The sequence below is a fragment of the Sarcophilus harrisii genome, chromosome 2 (assembly GCF_902635505.1).
Source record: "Sarcophilus harrisii chromosome 2, mSarHar1.11, whole genome shotgun sequence".
NCBI classification, from domain to species: domain Eukaryota; kingdom Metazoa; phylum Chordata; class Mammalia; order Dasyuromorphia; family Dasyuridae; genus Sarcophilus; species Sarcophilus harrisii.
In genome coordinates, this window is record NC_045427.1 from 196,441,731 (window position 1) to 196,462,315 (window position 20,585).

The 20,585-nt window shown below is 37.7% G+C and overlaps 1 protein-coding gene across 1 annotated transcript in view; it reads right to left on the reverse strand.

Moving 5' to 3' along the window:
* The window catches only part of GALNT14 (polypeptide N-acetylgalactosaminyltransferase 14), a 313,597-nt gene that overhangs the window by 77,197 nt on the left and 215,815 nt on the right, over window positions 1-20,585 (reverse strand). Inside the window, exon 3 of the mRNA XM_031951227.1 lies at window positions 9,715-9,813. Coding sequence (XP_031807087.1) covers window positions 9,715-9,813 — 99 coding nt within the window. The remainder of the gene's footprint in view (window positions 1-9,714; window positions 9,814-20,585) is intronic.

The window sequence follows — 20,585 nt, forward strand, 5'->3', positions numbered from 1 at the left end:
AATAGAGGCAAAAGAGAAGGTGGAATATAAGATCAATCTGAGAAAAACTAGTGCCAATGATAGTAATAGAAGAAGTAAGAGAGGGTCACCACAACTTAACAAGCATATATTAATTGCCTACTTTATGTTGGTCACTTTGCCCAGTATTATGGATACAAAGACAAAAAAAGGAAAAAGAAAGAAATAATTCCTGCCCTTGAGGGGCTTACACATATTTTAAAGTTTGGGAAGATAGGATAGGGAAGAGATTTTGAAAGACATTTTAAACATATTTTATTCTGGGTGATTATTAGATGTTCAAAATGGAAAGATATTACAAGTAGCAAGAAGTCTAAGTCTAGAAAGAAGGTTGAATGCAATAATGCTGTAATTTTGAAAGAGCTACCTTTGCACAAGATAGAATCCTAGAATCTATCAAAGCTAGAAGAGTTCTTAGAAATAATCTACTTCAATTCCAAATTTTACAGATGGGGAAATAGAGGTGAAGTCATTTGCTCCAGATCTCACAAAATTTGTTAAGTGTCAGTAAATATGGGATTAAAATCTTCACTTACGCTTCTAGGTGGCTAATAAAACCATATGCATTTGAGAATATTTCAGAAAGAAATCAGCAGGAAAAAGCTGTGAGAATAGATAGGGGCTGCCAAGCAAGTGGGTGAAGAGGGAACAAGGGACACAGTGGTGAATCATAGGCAGCAGGCAGAAAAGGAAGGAAGAGCCAAGAAAGATGCTAAAGTAGATAGATATTATATTAGCATGAAGGGAAGTAAAAAAAGAACATTGTTAGGGGTTCAAGAAGAGACAGACACTCTGAACAGACCAGGTGAATGAACATGCAGAAACATCCATCATGACATTCAGCAGATACTGGACGCTATGAGAGCCTAGCAAAGGCACAGTGGCTAAGAGAGGTAAAGTCAGAAGTCATGGGTTCAAGTCTTGCTTTCAGCATGTTAGTTGAGTGATACCTGATCTCTCAGTCTGAGTTTTATTATTTGCAAAATTAGCATGATATGGAAACCTGAAGTACCTATCACGCAGGGTGGCTACAAAGCTCAAATGAAAGTACTCTAGAAAGGATGATTCAGGTTATCAGTAGTCTCTTGGAGCAAACCCATCCACACTACATGGTAGCTCCCTGACCATGGTGCTGACTCCAGGATGTGCCCCAAAATGAACAGGAGGAGGAAGATGGGAAATGAGTAGGGCTCAGATCCTTGCTTCCTTACCTCCCAGAGCATCCTTTTTTAAAGCTCTTCTTTGAACTGAGTGGTCAGCAGCCCATAACGAGAACTTTATTCTTGGAGTCCCCTTTATTTTTGAAGTATTAATTCTCACCATGGCAACTAATACAAAGTGGAGAATGGAACCCCACCACAAAGACCCAAGCAAGCCCCATCGTCAAATTCAAAGAAGAAAGGGTGAGAGGTTGCCATCATGTGAAATTGGCCCCAGGGAGGGTGGATGGAGGAGGAAGCCTTACCATGATCACTAGTGGGGATGGGGGGAATCCAACCACCCCCAATAGCCAACCCTATAATTATGGAGGGTAGAGAAAGGGAAAATGGGAGGGGAAAATTGCTTAAAGAATAACCTATAATGAGGTTTGATTACAGCTGCAGTTTCGGCATTTTACTCCCTCAACTCCCCGCCAGCTCTTTGAAATTCAAGAGTTCTCTTATGTGAACATCAAAAGGTAAATCGTGTGCGAGCTCAGAGCTCAACCATACTGAGAAATGATTAGCAAATAAAAAATGTCCAAGGTTTAAAAAAAAGAGTTGTCAGCACTAAGTGCTAATTATACCATTTCCAGCTAACACCTGGCTTGTTTTTGCTCTTTTAATCAGGACAATTTGAGCAACAGCAGGGTCTCATGCAAAGTGGCTGAGGGCTCAGGAGACCTTGGATGGGGAACTGGGTTTCTTGGGTATCCCAAGGGTCAAAGCTAGAAATGGGATTAAGCTCTCACAACTAGACCATCTGCTGATGATTCACCACTAAGTGGCATTTGGCCTCTCATCACAGTGGTCACCTTCTTGGACTTGCCCTTCCTCCAACTGCTAGCCTTGTGTAGTAGAAAGGCACTGAAATGGAATTCAAATCCTTAAGTACATTTTACTACTTGTGTGATGACAGGCAGATAATTCCACCTCCCTAGGCCTTAATTTCCTGATCTGTTAAATAAGGGGGTTGGACAAGATGGCTTTGGAGATCCATTCTAGATCTAGAAATAGGATCCTCCTTCAGTTTCTACCTCCATTTCTTTGTTTATGGTGATTCTCCTGGCTGGACTTCCCAGATGAAGACCCACATCTACCATTCTTTCCACTAAATCTTTTAGTTCTTTAAAGGTCCAGCTCTGACTTACCCAAATCTAAGCTTCTTTCCCCCCATGCCCTGAATTTCTTTGACACACATATTAACATGGCCATGGACTTGTGTTCAATCTAGGACCTTTGACTTAGTTGGACACCATTTCCTTTATCCTTATTTTCATCCTTGGCAAAAAGACGGGTCTGTAATACTATGTATATAACATATATATTATTACACTAGCAAAATCTCTTAGTCTGCCTGATAGAGTCCTCATTTGGCTGCGTGTTGAGGAGCCATGCTGCATGGAGAGTCAAAAAGAGCTGGTTCTAATCCTGCCTCACTCACACAGAGGAGCAGCAAGATGGGACAGTGGATGGAGTGCTAGACATGGAGTCAGGAAGAATCATCTCTCTGAGTTCAAAGCTGGCCTCAGACACTACCTGACCACAGGCAAGTCACTTAAGCCTGTTTGCCTCAGTTTTCTCATCTGTAAAATGAGCTGGAGAAGGAAATGGCAAACTCCTACAGTTTTTTGCCCAGAAATCTCCAAAAAGGGATCATGAAGAGTCGGGCACAAGTGCAAAGACTGGGAAACAACAAATCCTTGGTAACTTTATTTTTTCAGTCTTACTTTTCTCATGTGTAAAATGAGATAATAGTAACCAGTACCTCCCAAGGAGAGTCTTATTTTTATTATTGATTATTTGCTGTTTTTACAGGTAGGCAGCAAGCTCCCCAGAAGCAAGCTCTGTGCCCTCTACTTCCTTTGGAGCTCTACCAAACTCCTCATACCAGAAGGCATTCAATCAATACTCTCTTAATGAAATAAACACTGATCTGGGCTCAGTAGCCATTTGGTCAAAGGTCTGGCTAATGGTAAGGGGAAGGAAAGGAGATTAAGGAATTCAGACCAAGGCTTTAGAAGTCTTGTATGGGCAGAGAACCAACTTCCATTACAGTCCTGGTAAACATGCCTAGGCTGGCAGGAGGTTTGGGTGCTCAAAGTACAATCAGCACTTCAGCAAAAGCCTGGGGAAAGCAGAGATTTGGGGGTCAGCGGGCCTGGTTTCCAGTCCAACTTCTGCTGCTAAGGCAGCTGCCTCCTTCTCTCTGGGTCTCAGCCTTCTCAGGTGTAAAGTGCAGCAGGCTAGACAAGAGGGTCTCCAGTGTACTGCTCTGACATTCCATAATCTCTTTCAAATTGCCTGAAAATGCATGCAGAGGGCCCAGAATGGCTGGGAGCTGGCCTAGGTCTTGGAAACCCCAAAATAATAACAAAGGAGAATGTGGAACATTTTCATCTGGAATTCCCAGAATGGCTCCAGTGGCAAGACCTTAAGGATAGCTAGAGAGAAGTTCCCCCCAATTATGAGCCATCTCCATCTATGGAAGTTGTTACCTGCGCCTTTTGCGCTTCCTTGCATAATCAATCATTCAAGAAGCTTTGATTAAGTACCCCTTATTTATCAAGCACTAAGAATATAGATCAATTAATTAATAAATACTTATTAAGAACCTACTATGAGTCAGACACTCTGCTAAACACTGAAGATATATATATATAAAAAGCAAAAGTCCTTGTACTTGAGGAGCTCATAGTCTAATGGAGGTACAGTTTTTGCAGGTAAATAAATTCGGGATATGTATGATTATATCTATTGAGGAAATTGAGTGAGTGGCTCTCCCTGTATCACATAGCTAGCATGTATCAGAGGAAGGACTCGATTCCATATTCTCCTAATTCCAAGTGTTGTAGTCTATTTATTCACTATAATCTGCTAAGTTTCTGATTCCTTTATTTAACTTATGCTTCTTTCAAGGCTCAGCTCAAATTTTACCTCTTTCAAGAAGTCTTTCTTGACTTTCCCAGTTGTTAATTCTATTCCCCTCATCATAAACACACACACACACACACAAACACATGTATATATGCATGAATATAAGTATGTACATATGCTCATGTACACATAAGGGCATGTGTGCATTTGTATACACATATGCAGTGCATGTATAAACAATATACATATACACATATGTACACAGATGCATGTGTGCATATATATAGCTGGATGGGACCAATACTGGTATGCTCTCTGATATCAATAAAAATAATTAGCATTTTATGTACACTCTTATTTACAAAGCATTTTCCCAATTGAACCTTCAAATGCAAATATTTTTTGTCTTTAAAGAACAAGAAAATGCAAATTTGTGCTTAATAATTAAATTCTCCATTTCACAAGTAATTAACTGAAATCTGACATGCATGTTTTTGATAGCAGGAAGTTCTTCTCCCCTCCACTTGACTGATTTTGTTCTTTGAGGTGATGATAATGATGATGATGCTTTTTAATCTATACCACTAGTATATCCTTATCTTACAGATGAGGAAACTGAAGCCCATAGAAATTAAAGAGACTTGCCTATGATCTCACAGCTTAAAGTCAGTATCATTCAAACTGAGATCTTTTGAATCAGGGTCCAGTACTTGCTTCACTAGAGCTACACTAATTCCCAAAATTAAGAGGAAAAGGGACAAAACTATGATTGCAAGTTGGATGTGGTAACCCATGTCTACAATCTCAGTGTCTAGGGAAGCTGCAACTGGCAGATTTCTTGAGCTCAGGAGTTTGAGCTTCAGCAGGATGAGATGAGTTGGGGTCAACACTAAGTTTGGTATCAGAAGGAGCTGCCTAAGGGATAAAAACAGCCCAGGTTGGAAATTCAGCAAACCAAAGCTCCTAGGATGATATGTATATGCATGTATGTATGTGTATATACATATATATAAATACATACAACACATATGTACACATATACACACGTTAATGCACAGAACAGGCACCCATGAATAAACCTGCATAACATGAGGCACATACAATATACATGTGTACAACATATATAGCGTGTAGAAATCTGCACATAGGATATGTATGTATGCATATGAAGGTTTGTTCTCTAGATGGTAATTATGGTCTTGATCATCATGTTAACTAGTTTCAGGTAATCTTGGGGTTAATTACTTCTAGTTTACATTCTTATTCCTCAATGTAGAAGGTCTATAAATTCTACTCTCTGCTTACTCAGAAGGGTTCATATCCTAGGAAAAAAAAAGGTCATATACAGATCCAACTCAAAGGATTCTGATCTATAAACCAGAATGTCAATGTATTTATTGACAGCAGGCACTAGTCACCAAGTGGGCTCCCTCCCCCACTCATATTCTCATTATTTTTGTCCATTACTCCCTCTGTCCTCCCAATAAAAATCTTAGGGAAAATTGAATTATGATGGACGAAATGTTAGAACAGAAAAATTCAGAAATGTGGAAACTGAGGTTCAGAAGGGTTATTATTTGTGATGTCAGATTTCTGTCTGGGTGAATGTAGACTGAAAAAAGAAGTGAAAGGGTGGCTCTAAAGTATGGTAACCTGATGCTAAGTCTTTTCAGGTTAAATATCCACCTGGTAACTAAACCAAACAGGTATTTCATATTAGCCAGGGTATCTTCTTCCTTGGCTGTCACTAGGACCTTAATGACAATTTTTAAAATCTTATCAATTCTTTTGCCCAATCTTCAAGCTAACACTCAAAACCTAGTCAAATGACCTCCTTCTGTTCTTACCTTCTGGACAGGATGTTTACACTAATCTCAATAGTATTCTATATCTTAATGATGTAGCATTTAAAAGACTTGAAGTCCTTTCTAGTCCATCTCCCTCACTGTATTGATAAAGAAACTGAGGTCAAGACTGGTTAAGTGATTTGTTCAAGATTAAACAAATAATAGTAGTCTGAGACTTGAATCCAGATCACTTAGACTTGAATCCAGATCACTGCCTCCTAGGAATTGCTATATGGATTAGGGAGCTGCGGGGAGAATAAGACTGTACCTTATGGCTACAAGGCAGAGATCCTGGGACACCAATATAGAGCCACTCTAGCTATTTTAGTGGGGCAGAGAAAGAGCTCACACAACTATGTGATACCTTTATGTTTTAACTAATTAATTTTATTAAATAGATTCTAAGCCACTAATGAGCTATGCTAAAAGAATACATTAAGTACTCTTTAAGTTCATCACCCAAAACATAGCATTTTCATTTTTTCTGTCATTGTTTGCTTGCATTTTTGTTTTCCTTCTCAGGATTTCTGTCTTTCTATATTGGATTTTTCTTGTACAGCAAGATAACTGTATAAATATGTATACATATATTGGACTTAACATATACTTTAACATACTTAACATGTATTAAACTACCTGCCAACTAGGGGAGGGAATGAGGGGAAGGAGAGGAAAATTTGGAACAGAAGGTTTTGCAAGGGTCAGAGTTAGAAAAAATTACCCAGGCATATGTTTTTTAAATACAAAATATTTTTTTAAAAATTGCAAAAAAAATTCATCACCCAAGGGTGATCATTCAATCCCTATTTTTCTGTTTTAGTTTATTTCTGGCTAATCTGTTGGCTTATGTTAATTTTAATTTTTAAAAGATTATTTTATTTTGTTTTATTTATTTATATCATTTCCATTTTAAAATCATCTCCATTTTCAAATATATTTCTTTTTTATCCTAAGCTGAGAGCAATTCAAACAAATAATTTTAAAAACAGGAAGGGAAAGCCAATTTTGTAAAACTAACCAAACCATCAACTCAGTCTAATGGTACATGTAATATTCCATACCCATTGTTCCCTATTTGTAAAGAAGGAACTATTCTCTCATCTTTTCATTAGGACAAAGCTTGGTGCTTAAATTAATTTTAAAAAGAAACTAGATTCTTGGGGATGGTTTCTCTTTCCCCAGTTCCTGACATTCATGGTGTTTTCTGCAGACACTTTGTCCACTATTACACCTACCTGGGGGGAAAGGAGAGACATTGATTCCATGGTTAGATGACTGGGTTGCTTGAAGATTCCCCATACTTGATACACTCTCTTTGACCTGAATTTAATCTTGTTTTCCCTGTGGGACTGGGGATTAATTTGTCTTGCCAAGTGACCAAATAAGTGATGCATTTTTCTTTCTCAACAAGGGCCTGGCTCTAATGGGGTATTATAAATCTCAGTCTATGCTGACAGCATGTGTCAAAGTAAAGCAGCCGGCTTAGGTTACTGCTGAGCTAGTCTAAACGCCCCATCATGGGCAGGATCAGCCTGATTCATGCCTAGAGAAGGTCAAGATCATCTCTTTGAGAGGCCCCCTGCATAACAATGCTTCTCATGGAGTTGTCTAAACTTCTAAATGGCGGGGCACAAATGTCATCTACCCCCTGAAACATGATGGCAAGCTTCCAGGCTCCCAGGCCTGCCAGGAAATGGGGGAGGGAAAAGTTTATATCTAGACTGGTCTTTTGGTGGGCTCCTCAAATAAGAACCAGTGCAGTTCAGGTACGCCAGCTGCTTATGGAATAATAGATAGAGAGAGCTAAAAGAGACGTCTCGGAGGTCATCCAGTCTAACGCCTTCATTTTACAGATAAGGAAACTGACCATTAGTGGGATTCAGTGACTTGTTCATGATTACTCAGCTGGTAAATATCAGTCAGGATCTGAATCCAGGTGTTCCTGATTCCAAGCACAAATGGTCACCCTACTGTAGATATCCAGGTGGGACTTGGATAGAAGATTGGATCTGGAGACAGGAAGTCCTGAATTCAAGTCCCACATTCTTACTATGTGGCTCCAGGCAAATTTCTTCTTTTTGTGGTGAGGGGATTTTTTTTGAGGCAATTGAGTTAAGTGACTAGCTCTACTATATCATGCTGCCTTTACTTGTTCTTCACACCGCAAGCTGACTCAATGATTTTGCACAGGTATCCCTCATTTCTGGAACTCCCTCCTTATTCCCCTCTGCTTCTTGCAAGATGGAACTGGACAGTCATTTCCTGTGAACCCTTTCCAGACACCCCCAGATGCTAATGTTTTGCCCTCCAGTTTTTCCTTGTATCTACTTTCTCTGTGCTTTGTTCATACCTATAGAAGTACTGTTAGAATATGAGCTTATTATGGACTATTTGCTTTTTTTTTTTTTGGTATCACCATTGAGTGCCACATGTTTAGTACATAGCAGGCCCCAAATTAATGTGTGCAATTAATTTTAGCATTGGATAGTTCTACTATACTCAGTAAAATGTTTATTTTGTAGAGTTTTTCTGCTTTATCCCTCATACTATAGATGTTGAAAACTATCTCAAGTTTAATTCTGACATGAAGAGGCTCAGTGGAAGGGATAATCATGGTGACCTAGCTTTTTACCTTGAGTCCTGGAGTAATGAGGCTCCTCAAGCTCAAAGGCTTAATGGAATCAGCAAACAAGGGACAAAAGTGAATTGTCTATTTTGGGGGCAGGCATTGAACCCCTCTATCAGGCCAATCGGGGAATTTTAGTGACCTGAAAATCAGTATTAGTCTGCAGCGTAATGTAATAGGGAGAGAAAAGATTGTTTTACTTTGCAGTAAGATGCAAGTGCCTGGGCACTTTGAGCTGGGATGGTGAGGCTTCTTATTGGTGAACACTCCCCATTTGTTAACCTGGACATACAAGTGAAATGGATCTAAGTGAAGGAGGCTGTGCAAAGTCACCTGTCTCACTTTCCTCTCCAGAGCCATCTGGGCTCAAGGACCAGACAGAGATAAAGGATGGAGATGGCCCTGGATGGAGACCTTGACCTTTTTTGTCTTAGCAAATAGCCATTTATCGGGGAGTGCGAATATAGCTTTATGGGTCTCTTTCAGCAAGGCCCCAGAATTGTAAAGAAATTACACTGAAGGGACAGGAATGTTTAGCTAGAGAAAAGAAGCCTTTTGTCTTGTTCTACATAGCGGGAGGAGGCACAAAGGAAATGCTTCTCAGCAATGAGAATACTCCCAAAGCAGAATGGATTCTGTGGAGAGGTAGTGGGTTCCCCCTCACTGGAGGCTTTCAAGTCGTTGTGGGGATGAAGGGCTTCCTTTTTTCAGACAGGAAGTCCTTTTAAACTCTGGGGTTTTATGATCTGTGACAAAGATCAGATGGTGTCTGATCTCTTTAAAAGGTTTCTGGAGGGGAAGCCTTAATGAAGGGAATGTCTTTAACTCTGTAATTGTTTCTTAATTTTTCTCCTTCAGGTGAAGGAGGACAAATATCCATCCTTCCTGAACCGTAAGAAAAAATCAGCACAGAGGGCTTTGCATGGAGGCAGTACAAGAAAGAAGCCTGTGTTTCTCCTTCCCCCTCATGGCCCAGATTTGGGGGTAAGGTATGGTTGGGAACTTACATTTTTCTGATAAGATGATAGTATCTCTGGGGGCAGAAATTAGGGCTTATGGTTCTATATCCCCATTGTACCTATCACAATATGGAATACATAGGAGGTAATCAATAAATAACTCCTGACTGACTAAATGAATGTCTTACCTCCGGATGGTTCTTAGAAGGGTAGACCTGGCTTCATTGTGGAAGGTGATGATGATGCTGGTTGGAGGAAGGTTGGGACCATAGTGCAAAGTTGCACATCTGGGGAGAGAAAAGAAACAATATTCATTCATTCAGCTAAGTGGTGCAGTGGATGGAGTGCCAGGTGTGAAGACAGAAAGACCGGAGTTCAACTCTGGGCTCAGACACTTACCAGATGGACAAATCACCATCTCCGTTCATCTCAGTTTCCTCATCTGCAAAATGCACCTGTCTTACAGAGGTGCTGGGCAGATCCCATGAGATAACATAGAGTGCTTAAAACAGTGTCTGGAACATAGTGTTTTTTTTTTTAATAAAAGTTTATTTTATTTAAATAAGTCACTAAGTAAGGGAAATAGGATTCATAAATGAAGGTGATATAAAAATAAGATATCAATAAATATATTAATTTTTAAAAAGAAAGTATAAAAGGGATTGGACTATATCAAGGATTCTTTACCTGAGGTCTATGAACTTTTTTTAAAATAACTATTTCAATAGAATTGGTTTCCTTAGTATTTTATATTATTCCTTTCAATATAATTGGTTTTCTTTGTGTTTTATTTTATACACTTAAAAACATAATTATGAGAAGCCTAAATATATTAATTTTTTAAAGGAATAAACTTTTAAAATAATTGAACTACTTCAGGATTCTTAACCTGGGATCCATGAACTTTTTTTGATAACTATATTTCAATATAATTAGTTTCCTCACTATTGTTCTTTTCATCATAATTGGTTTTCTTTATATTTTATTTTATGCACTTAAAAACCCCAACATAATTCTGAGAAGCTCATTATAGGCTTCACCAGATTACCAAAAGGCTTTATGACACAAAATGATTAAGATCCCTTGAACAGGATGGTTTCCAAGATCCATTCCAGCTCCAATATTTTACAGTCCATTCCTTGTATTTCTACATAGACCATGTCTAATATCTCTACTGTGTCAGAGCACCCTCCACATCTTTCAAATCTTCATGTTAAACTTCCCCAGTTACATAGTCCTGGTCTTTAACACTTTAACACACATACACATGCACACACACACACACATATGTTACATATACATGCATACACACACACACACACACACACACACACATATATATATATATTACTGTGGATATATAATAAAATTATTAGGATGAAGTCCTATCTGCCAAAATAGAAAGAACCTAGACATCTAGAAAGCTCACATCAGAATACTCTTTACAGACTTCTATCATAAGAATTAATGTTCAGGATGATAACAGTAAGACTCCAAGACCTGAAAGAGCTCTGAGAATTACTAAAGAAAGGTCAAATTCTATTGGGCCTAGGTATTATGCTCAAATTGAAGCTCAAATTACGCTATAATTGAGCATATGTTATTTCATTATCATTCTTCAAAGTTAGGATGGCAATTCTGTTATAATGAGGGGTTAATAAAATCAATATCTGGTTTAACCCGATTAATGAGAACTGAAAATCATGAATGAGATGAAAGTCAAACACGTCACTGAGGTATCACCTCATAATCATCAAACTACCAGAAAATAATTTTTTAAAAAGTAACAAAATTCTGTTGGCAGGGCTGTAGAGAAAAGCTGCACTCATTCATTGCTGATGGAATCACAAACTTTCAAAATCTCCTTTTTGAAGGACAGTCTGGCAATATGCAGAGAATTACAAACATAATCATACCCTCTGACCCATTTATTCCATTGAGCAGATACTTTGAAAATGTTATCAAAAATAACAAAGGCACTATCTGTTTAAGGAATTTCATATTAGCCCTGCAATGGAAAATGGGAAAAAAAATACCTGGAAGAGCCTAAATATCCAACAATGGTTGAATATATTTGGGCAAAATACATTTAAAGGGACACTATAATGAAATTGAGATTGTCAAATATGAACAATATATAAAAATATAAAAAGGCCTTTATGAAATAATGCAGAGTGAAAAAAGGATCCAAAGAAGAAAATAACACTAATTTTGATTAGTAAGAAGAAAAGTAAAAAAGAATGAAAAGTTACACAAAACAATCTTAGAAATAGTAACTGAGAAGTTGAGATATTTTATGAGACGTTTCCTGTTTAATTGACAATATTAATGATCAATATTTTATATAATAAATGGTAATTTAAAAAAATCAATCAGAAGCATCATGGTATACTGGATTTGGAGTAGGGTTAAAAGGTGGATTTGAATATTATAAGTGCAAATACTTATAATCTGTGTGACTTTGAACAAGACACCACACACCAAGGTACTTCAGTTTCTTTATCTGGAGGAGATAGTGTCTCAGTTTCTGTTCTAAATCTATAATCCTATAATCGATCAATAAACTACCAAGGTGCCAGGACTACAATGATAAAAGTAAAACCCTTAAACTCCTTACATTCTAATAGGAAAGATGCTATGTACACATATAAATTTATTCAGGATAAATTAAAAATGAAGTAAATAGAGACTTAGCCTCAAAGCTGACAACACCTGGGTTTGAGTCCCCTTAATACAGAATAGCTGTGTAATCCTGACCTATCCCTTACCCTCTTAGAATTCTTGGCAAATCTAGATCAATTACAAAGAAAATGATGGTCTAAATTGGTTTAAAAATGAAAAGAAAAGAAAAGAACATCAATTGGAAGTTTCCCATACCAATGAAGGCATGGGTCCTTAACCCAAATAAATACCAATAAGTTTTGGGATAGAATGACCTAGCAGTTGGAGAGACCTTCATGGGGAAAGTGAGCTTGAGTTAAATCTTAAATAAAAATTAATAAGGTATTCCAAGAGGTAGAGGAGGGAAATCATGCTGGACAGCAAGGAAACAGCTAGCCAGGGCAAGTCCAGAATCTTTGTGTGTACAGATGGCCATTATTGTTGGATGGGAAAGTCGAGTCAAGAAGAGTTTTGAAGATGGATAGTGGAGTTTATATGTAGAAGCAGGAAGGAGTTATTTTTGTTAGTTTTTTATTTAAGAAGGGAATGATCAAATCTTAGCTTTAGAAATATCTCTTGGACTTGTGATGAAAGATTCTGTCTATATCCAGAGAAAGAACTGGTGGAGCCTGAATGAAGATTGAAGAATTCTCTTTGTTTATTTTCTTTATTTTTCTTGTTTTGGCTTGTTTTTTGGTTTGAGTTTTCCTTTACAGCATGATTACATGGATATGTGGTTTGTATGACTACATCTGTATAAACTATGTAAAATGGCTTGCCTTCTCAAAGTGGGGGGAGAGAATTTGAAGCTCAAGATGTGAAAAAAAAGGTTAACTTTTTAAATATAATTGTTTTTTATTATATTAACATTCACATCATCATCAATCATATTACTAATTAGCTAATTAATTACATTGGCTAAATATTAACTAATATACATTAGTATATTGCATTAATAATATTCAACTAAATATTAAAATCAAAAAATTTCAACTCAGAGTCCATTGATCATTCCATTGTACTGGCATGAGATGGGCAGACATGTATTTGTGTGCATGTGTGTTTAAACCACGCTATTTCTTCTTCTATTCAAGACTTAACACTATGCACATGGAATTGGAGATGCTTTGCTTCAAAGCTTGCCCCACATTTGCATTTGACTTCCGTCATAGACTTGCAGGAAATGTATAAAGTCTCAGCAAGGCTCCTGGCAGGCTTCCTCTTTAATCATTCTAAACATATGAGTGCCTTGTCTTGTTCTATCCAGTAGCCATTAGTCTCCTAGGTTTAAATTGCATTGTCTCTACCAGGTTTAAATTGCATTGTCTCTACCTTCCATCTGGTGAAAGAGGAAGAAAGAATATTTTATATATATATATATATATATATATATATATATATATATATATATATATATATATATATAAAAATGTTTCTCTTCTATGCCAAACCCCCTCAAGCTTTTTTTTCTTCATCTTCAGATTCTTTTGTTGAATATGTCTCTTTTCTAGGAATGTAAATAATTTATACAAAAGTGTTATAGTCATCCTAATGCACCATCCAAACCCTTCATTTATAGAAGATGAAACTGAGGAACAGAAATTTGAACTGACTTGTCCATGATTGTATCAGGGTAGTAGCAAAACAGAGATTTGAACCAAGGTTTTCTAAAATTTCTGGACCATGAAGGAAGATGCTATCTGTATCCAGGGAAAGAACAGATAAATAGAAATATGTATAGAATGATTTTATATATATGCATATATATGTATGTGTAAATATGTATATATATATATAAATATATGTTTATATACACAAATTTATATTTAATGGTAGCCATCTTGAGAGAGGTAAGAAAGAGGGAAGAAGAAAAACAAAAAATAAGCTTACATGATAATTTTAATATATACTTAAAAGGAACAGCAACTTTACACATTAGATTTGCAGTTTAATGGGCAATCATTTTTGTTTTCCTATTCTACGATGTTATGGAAATGCTTGTTTTATTTCTCAAATTCAGAAAAACACACATGCTTCCATACTCTTTCATAATGTCTCTAAGCTAATAATAATGACAATAATAACTGACATTTATATAGCACTTTGAAGTCTACAAAGTACTCTGACCCCCTCCTAATTTCCTTGTCTTATTACATCTTATTCCTCTACACAAACTTTCACTCCATCTCCCAAATCCAAGTAATTTCTTCAACTGTTTGCCATGTTTGAAAATTTCTCCCTCCTCATCTTAGTCTTCCTGGGTTTCCTTCAGGTCCCAACTAAAATCCCACCTTCTGTAAGAAGCCTTCTCATTCCTGTTAATGCTAATGTCTTCCTTCTATTAATTAGCTCCAATTTATCCAGTGTGTATATTGTTTTACACAGCTGATTGCATGTTGCCTCCCTCATTGGATTGTGAGTTCTTTGTGAGCTGAAATTGTTTTTTGCTTTTCTTTATATCCCTAACTGCTTAGCATAGTGACCTATCAATGGGACACAAAAGTATGTATGTATCCTTTTGAACCAGCTAGGTCGATAACCCAGGGAGATCCAAAAAGGGGAAAGGACCTATTTGTATTAAAATATTTATAGCAGTTCTTTTTGTGTGGCTAAGAATTGCAAATAAAAGGAATACCCATCAATTGGAGAATGACTAAACAAACTGTGGTACATGATTGTAATGGAATATTATTGTACTATAAGAAATGACATGCAGGATGATTTCAGAAAAAACCTGGAAAGATTTACATGAACTGATAAACAGTGAAGTGGACAGAACCAGGCGAATGCTGTACACAATTACAGCAATATTGTTTGATTAAGAATTGTGAATGACAGCTATTCTCAGCAATAAAATTTTCCAAGACAAATACAAAGGACTAATGAAGCATACTCTCTGCCTCTGGAGAAGAATTAATAGTGTTTGAATACAGACTGAAGCATGCTGCTTTTCCCTTGCTTTAATTTCCCCCCTTTTATTGGAGTCTTCTTGTACAAAATGACTAATATGGAAATGTTATACATAACTGTATGTATGTGTAATTATATATAACCTATATCTGATTGCTTACCATTTCAGAGCAGGGGAAGGGAGGGAGAGGAGTATAAAATTTGAAACTTAAAACTTTAAATAAAAATGTTTTTTAAATGTGGTCTGAATAGATCTGTTCCTGTTTGAGACTACTGCAATAAATGATTACCCTAATCCTAAACATTTTGTCTTCTAGTTTCTAGCCTTCTTAGTCCAGCATCCTTGTGCTATGCCATGATTCTAGTCCAGTAGGACCCACTAATTGTTTTCAGACAAACTGCTAGTTGGCCATACCACTGTCCTTATATTTATGAAGCTAATTTTTAAAAATCCAAGTGTTAAGACTATATTTATTAATTCCATCTTATTAAATTAATTGATATTCTCACCTACAAAGACTTTTTTGAGTCCTGACTCTGTCATCTAGTATATTATCTAACCTTTACAACTTTTGTGAGCTGCAAATTGCAAATGTGTTATGTTTTTTTTCCTAAGACATTAACGAAAACATTAAATAACACAAAGCCCAACAAAGTTCCCTGGGATAGTCTAGCCACTAAAGACTTCCTTCCAAGCTCACACTAAATTATCACCAATCTTCTTTGGTCCAGAAATTTCATTTGTTTGAAATCTACCTAATAGATGTACCAAAAATCTCAGTTCAGTTTTAAGCTTTTATAGGTTGTAAAACCTGGATGACCTAGCCTACATTTTACAAAATTTTCTAGAAAATCATGAGACATTTGCTAAATGTTGTACTAAAATCTAGATAAACTATATCTGTAGTAGTCTCCTGATCCAATAGTTCAATAATCCTGTCAAAAGAGAGAATGAGGTTAGTTTAACATGACCAATTCTTGAAGCCATCTGGCTCTTTTGTGATTCTCATTTCCTTTCCTAGTTTTTCTAGCTATCCTGATAATATGTCCTAGAAATCTGCCAGGAATCAAGGTTAAATTAGAAGTCAATACCTTAGAGTTTGCAGACTTTATGCCTTTCTCTTTATTTCTACTCTTTCACTCTGATCATTCTTGCAGTACACAAGTATTTTTTTTTCCTCAAGGCAGGTACTCTGAGCTCAGCAAAGGCAGCTACATACTCTCTTACTCTCTCTTTGGAAATGTGAAAAGAGGGATGGATTTGGTATCCCATGCCTGGGTTCAAATGGCAGCTCTCCCATTTACATTGTGTTTGACCTTTAGCAAAGTGCTTAACCACTCTCAAACTCAGTTTCCTCAACTATAAAATGAAGGTATTAGACCAGATGGCCCTCAATGTCCCTTTGTTCCTATGAACTCCCTATGTTCCTATGAACTTCTTTTTTTGTTCTGGGTCCAGTGTTTCTGGGACTCAAAAAGGCAAGTTCAGAGTATCCCTTAACAGGGCTTAACACTTTCCACCGGAAGATAATTTTCTTTGGAAGAGAAATTGAAGCAAAAGAAAGACTTGAGTTTTTATATCTTCTCTCTAACATCACTTAGTATGTGCTATTTTTTATTTGATCATACTTTTTTCTGTAATATAGCTAAAACAAAAAAACCCACTTTATTGTTTTCCCCAGCATGTTTCACCAGCCTCAGCTCATTCCATGCTTTAAAACTACTGATACCTTTTGACAAGAATCTACTATTGTATTCATCTTCCATGACTTGCCCTTGATTTCATACTTTTTGGTGTCTTTTTTTTTTTTTTAGATTAGATCTTCCTATCTCCCCTGCTAGAAATGCAGAGGCACTGGGCAAGGAGGGATTGGTAGGAAAGAGGTACTCATCCCACGGCTAACTGTCTCTGGAGCTTTGACCTGTTCCACTTTTCTCTTTTGGATTGGTTGGTCCCTCCTTAGGCATCCTGGTGGGCCCATGCTCAAGGCCTCACACTATTAATTAGGGAGGATATCCAATTGGCTCAGAACTCCTGAGCTCATGGGCTCTAGCAGTAGTAATAATGACAGGAGGGCTCTTAGCCTCTAGTTTAAACAGGCTAATGACTTCCCTGTCCATTCACATTGGTATTTTTATACAACCTCTCTTTCCTTCCTAATGTAAATAATTTCGTTTCTTCTTTGGAATTTTGCTCTCAAAAACTTATCTTCAGTCTGGATTGATTTCTGGGGAATTTTAGTCCAACTTTTCTTTGCTTTCTGAAATCTCCTTACTTTTTAAATAGGTATTTTCCCAACTTAGATTACTTGCCTGATTATGTCTGGCTTTACTCGCTTCTATTCCAAATGTGAAGAGATAAAAGTAATTTTCTCCCAGTATTCCCAATATTTTTGCCCCATTGACTCTTTAGGTACAGAATGGAACTCTTCCTTTTTGATCCCTCTAATTTTTGAAAGATGAATCATTCCTTAAGCCAAGTTTAAAAAAAAAAAAGTTTTGGTTTTGGCAAGCAGAGCTCTTTTATCTGCTGATACCTAACTTCCTGAAGCCTCCCCTCAAGGATATATTATATCTCTATGTACGATCTGTGTTTCATTTTTTAAACTCTTCTCTTTCCTTTTTTCTGTTCAAGGAGTCTATAGTAAGCTTTTCTGTTTTTGCCTTTAATAACCACCAAAATGTTTTCTACATATTTCCCCTTTTAGTAATGTAGCTCCTACACAAGTACATCTTTTAAATGTCCAAAGCCACTCCTGACCTAAAATGTTCTTTTGGATAAAGTATACCTTCCAGATTCCTGAGCCATATGATACTCATGGGACAATCAGCCTCAATTTCCTTAGCTTGGTAAAACTAAGGAGTTGGATGTGATAGCCTGTCAAGTTGATTCAAGTTCTATGATTTCACCAATTTTATGACACTTAGGAAGTCAAATTTGCCTCTTTTTGTCAGGACCTCTCTATTTGTGTATTTTCGGATGCCATGACTTTGCTGCTAGTCCTTTTTCCTTTTTTTCCTTTTCCTTTGTCTTCCTTTCCCTTCCTTTGTCTTCCTTTTCATGTTATTTGTTTTATCTTGGTACTGCTCCTATGATTTTCTGAGAGCTGCTATTGTTGCCTTCTTATAGTGTAGTTATTTTCTCTGGTAGCTACTTTGGTGGATATATACATAGGAGGTAAGTTCTATCTCTCCCGTCTTTTTCAGGTAAAGGTCCTTTGTGACTTGTCATCTTCTTCCTTGAAGGCCTTGCATAACAGGAGAAAGAACATTCTAAATTTGTGAGAAAACCTGGTAGAATAAAACAGTTCTAGAAGGTAGTCTGGCGATCGCACTGCTGGGAGTAGAGTTTCTCTCTCATCATTGCTTGGACAGAACACAATCAGACCTCGCTAGTACTTCTCACCTTCATATTTGTGCAGCAGTGATAGTCCTGGGACCAGCAGCCTTTGTCTGCTGGCCCGAGTCCCCACCTTTAGAACCAGCTGCTCTTCTGGGCCACAAGAAAGACGTTTTTCCCCCTTTTCTTCCCAAGCATTTGAAAACACTCCAGAAGCAGTATCAATGCTGAATTTTCCTCTATAAGTTTACTCTCCTTTTTTGGTAGACACTTGAAGTTTAAAGTAAGAAAGAGGAAATTATGAGGATAAATTTTCCTCTTGAAAATGATCTTAACTAAGCGGAAGAGAGAGGATTCTCCAGCTGAATGGCCTGCTGCATCGAGCCATGGCATGACTGCCAAGATTGTAACAAAAACACTTACATTTAGACAGAAGAGAAGAGCCCTGAGTGGAAGCACAGGAAGAAAGACGTCAGAGATTGACTTTCCATGTCTTACTTTGGCAGTTTCCTCAATGCTGGGGCCTTTTCAGCCTAGAACACGCTTCTCCTATGGATGAATGACTCTCAGGGCATCCATTCTGCAAAAGGACCCATCATTTACCCTTTCTGGCTCACAGTTTCCTCCCCCAGTTTTTTCTCAGTTCTGTTTTGAGGCATCTTTTCCTAGAACGTAAGCTTTCTGATGTATTGTTCAGTCCTTTCAGTTGTGTCTGACTCTTCATGACCCCAACGTGGGGTTTTCTTGGCAGAGATATTGGAGCCACTTGCCTTTTCCTTCTCCAGCTCTTTTTACAGGTGAGAAAACTGAGGCAGACAGGGATAAGGGACTTGCCCAGAGTCACACAGCTAGGAAGTGGATTTGCATTCTGGGCATCTTAACTTCGGGACCAGCACTCTCCATCAACTGTATCACCCAGCTGCTCTAGAAGCTCTTTGAAGGAAGTGATTACCTTTCCTTTTGCTTATATGTGTATCCCCAATGTTTAGCGTGTTGTAAGTCCCTAATAAATGCTTGCTGGACTCAGCATCATAGGACCAAAAATAAAGCCACTTCATTTTATAGATAAAGAAACTGAGGTCAGAGGTATTGACTCTTGGCCAGCATCACATAAGTAACAATTAGCTAAGTCAATTTTAACCCAGGTCCCCAGACTCTGAATTCAGTGTTATTTCTACCACACAGGAGGGTCAGATTTTAATTCTACCTTGGACATATGTTAGGTATGTTATCTTGGACAAGTCACTTCACTTAGATAGCACGTTATAATGGAAAGAGCACTAGCTCTGGGGTCAGAGGACTTGGGTTTGAATCCTGTCTCTGATGCTTATTACCTGTGTGACTTTAGGCAAACAGTCTCTTCAGATCTCTGTGCCTTAGTTTCCTAATCTGTAAAACATGGCTATTGGTCTAAGTCTAGAGCTTTGAGCTCTGGATGTCCTGTAAGTCTCAGTTTCTGCATCTGCAAAATGGAGATAATACTTGCACTATCTATCTCCCAGGATTGTTAAGAGGAAAGTTCTCAATAATGTTTAAGATGCTCTATAATTGTGCAGGATTATTTCTTGGTGGGAGGAGTTTGAATTCAAGAATACAACAGGGACACTGACCTCAGAATGGAGAGAAGGAAAAGGATGGGAGTGAGGCTTCCTCATCAATTACAGAAGAAGGGATTGGTCCAAGCTGAGCCCAGAGTCCTTATTTCTATTAGGAGCAATTGATATATAATCAGTTCCCACAAGAAACAGGCTCTTAAGTGGGTAATTTCCTAGATAGAGAAGCCTATTATGCTTTGTAGGAACTCTCCTCATTTTTCTCTTTTTTTCTAAGAATGTGTATCTTCATTTGTCCCTGGACACAGAATTGCTATCTCTTCCCAAATTGGATATCCCAGGGAGCTGACAGTCCCTCATGTGACAGCAGCTCCCTAAGGATCACATCAGCATGATCATGACATTGACTCCCGGCAAGGTTGATCCTCGGCAGAATTGTAAATTTGTCCTAGTTCAGCACAGGATTTGTGCCCAAGGGGACTCACATCTACTAGAGATGCTGGTCCTCGAGCAGCCAGAAAAACCAGAAGGCCTGTCTCATCTGGGAACCACGACATTCACCTAAGACTCTGAGCTGATCTCCCAGAGATCCCAA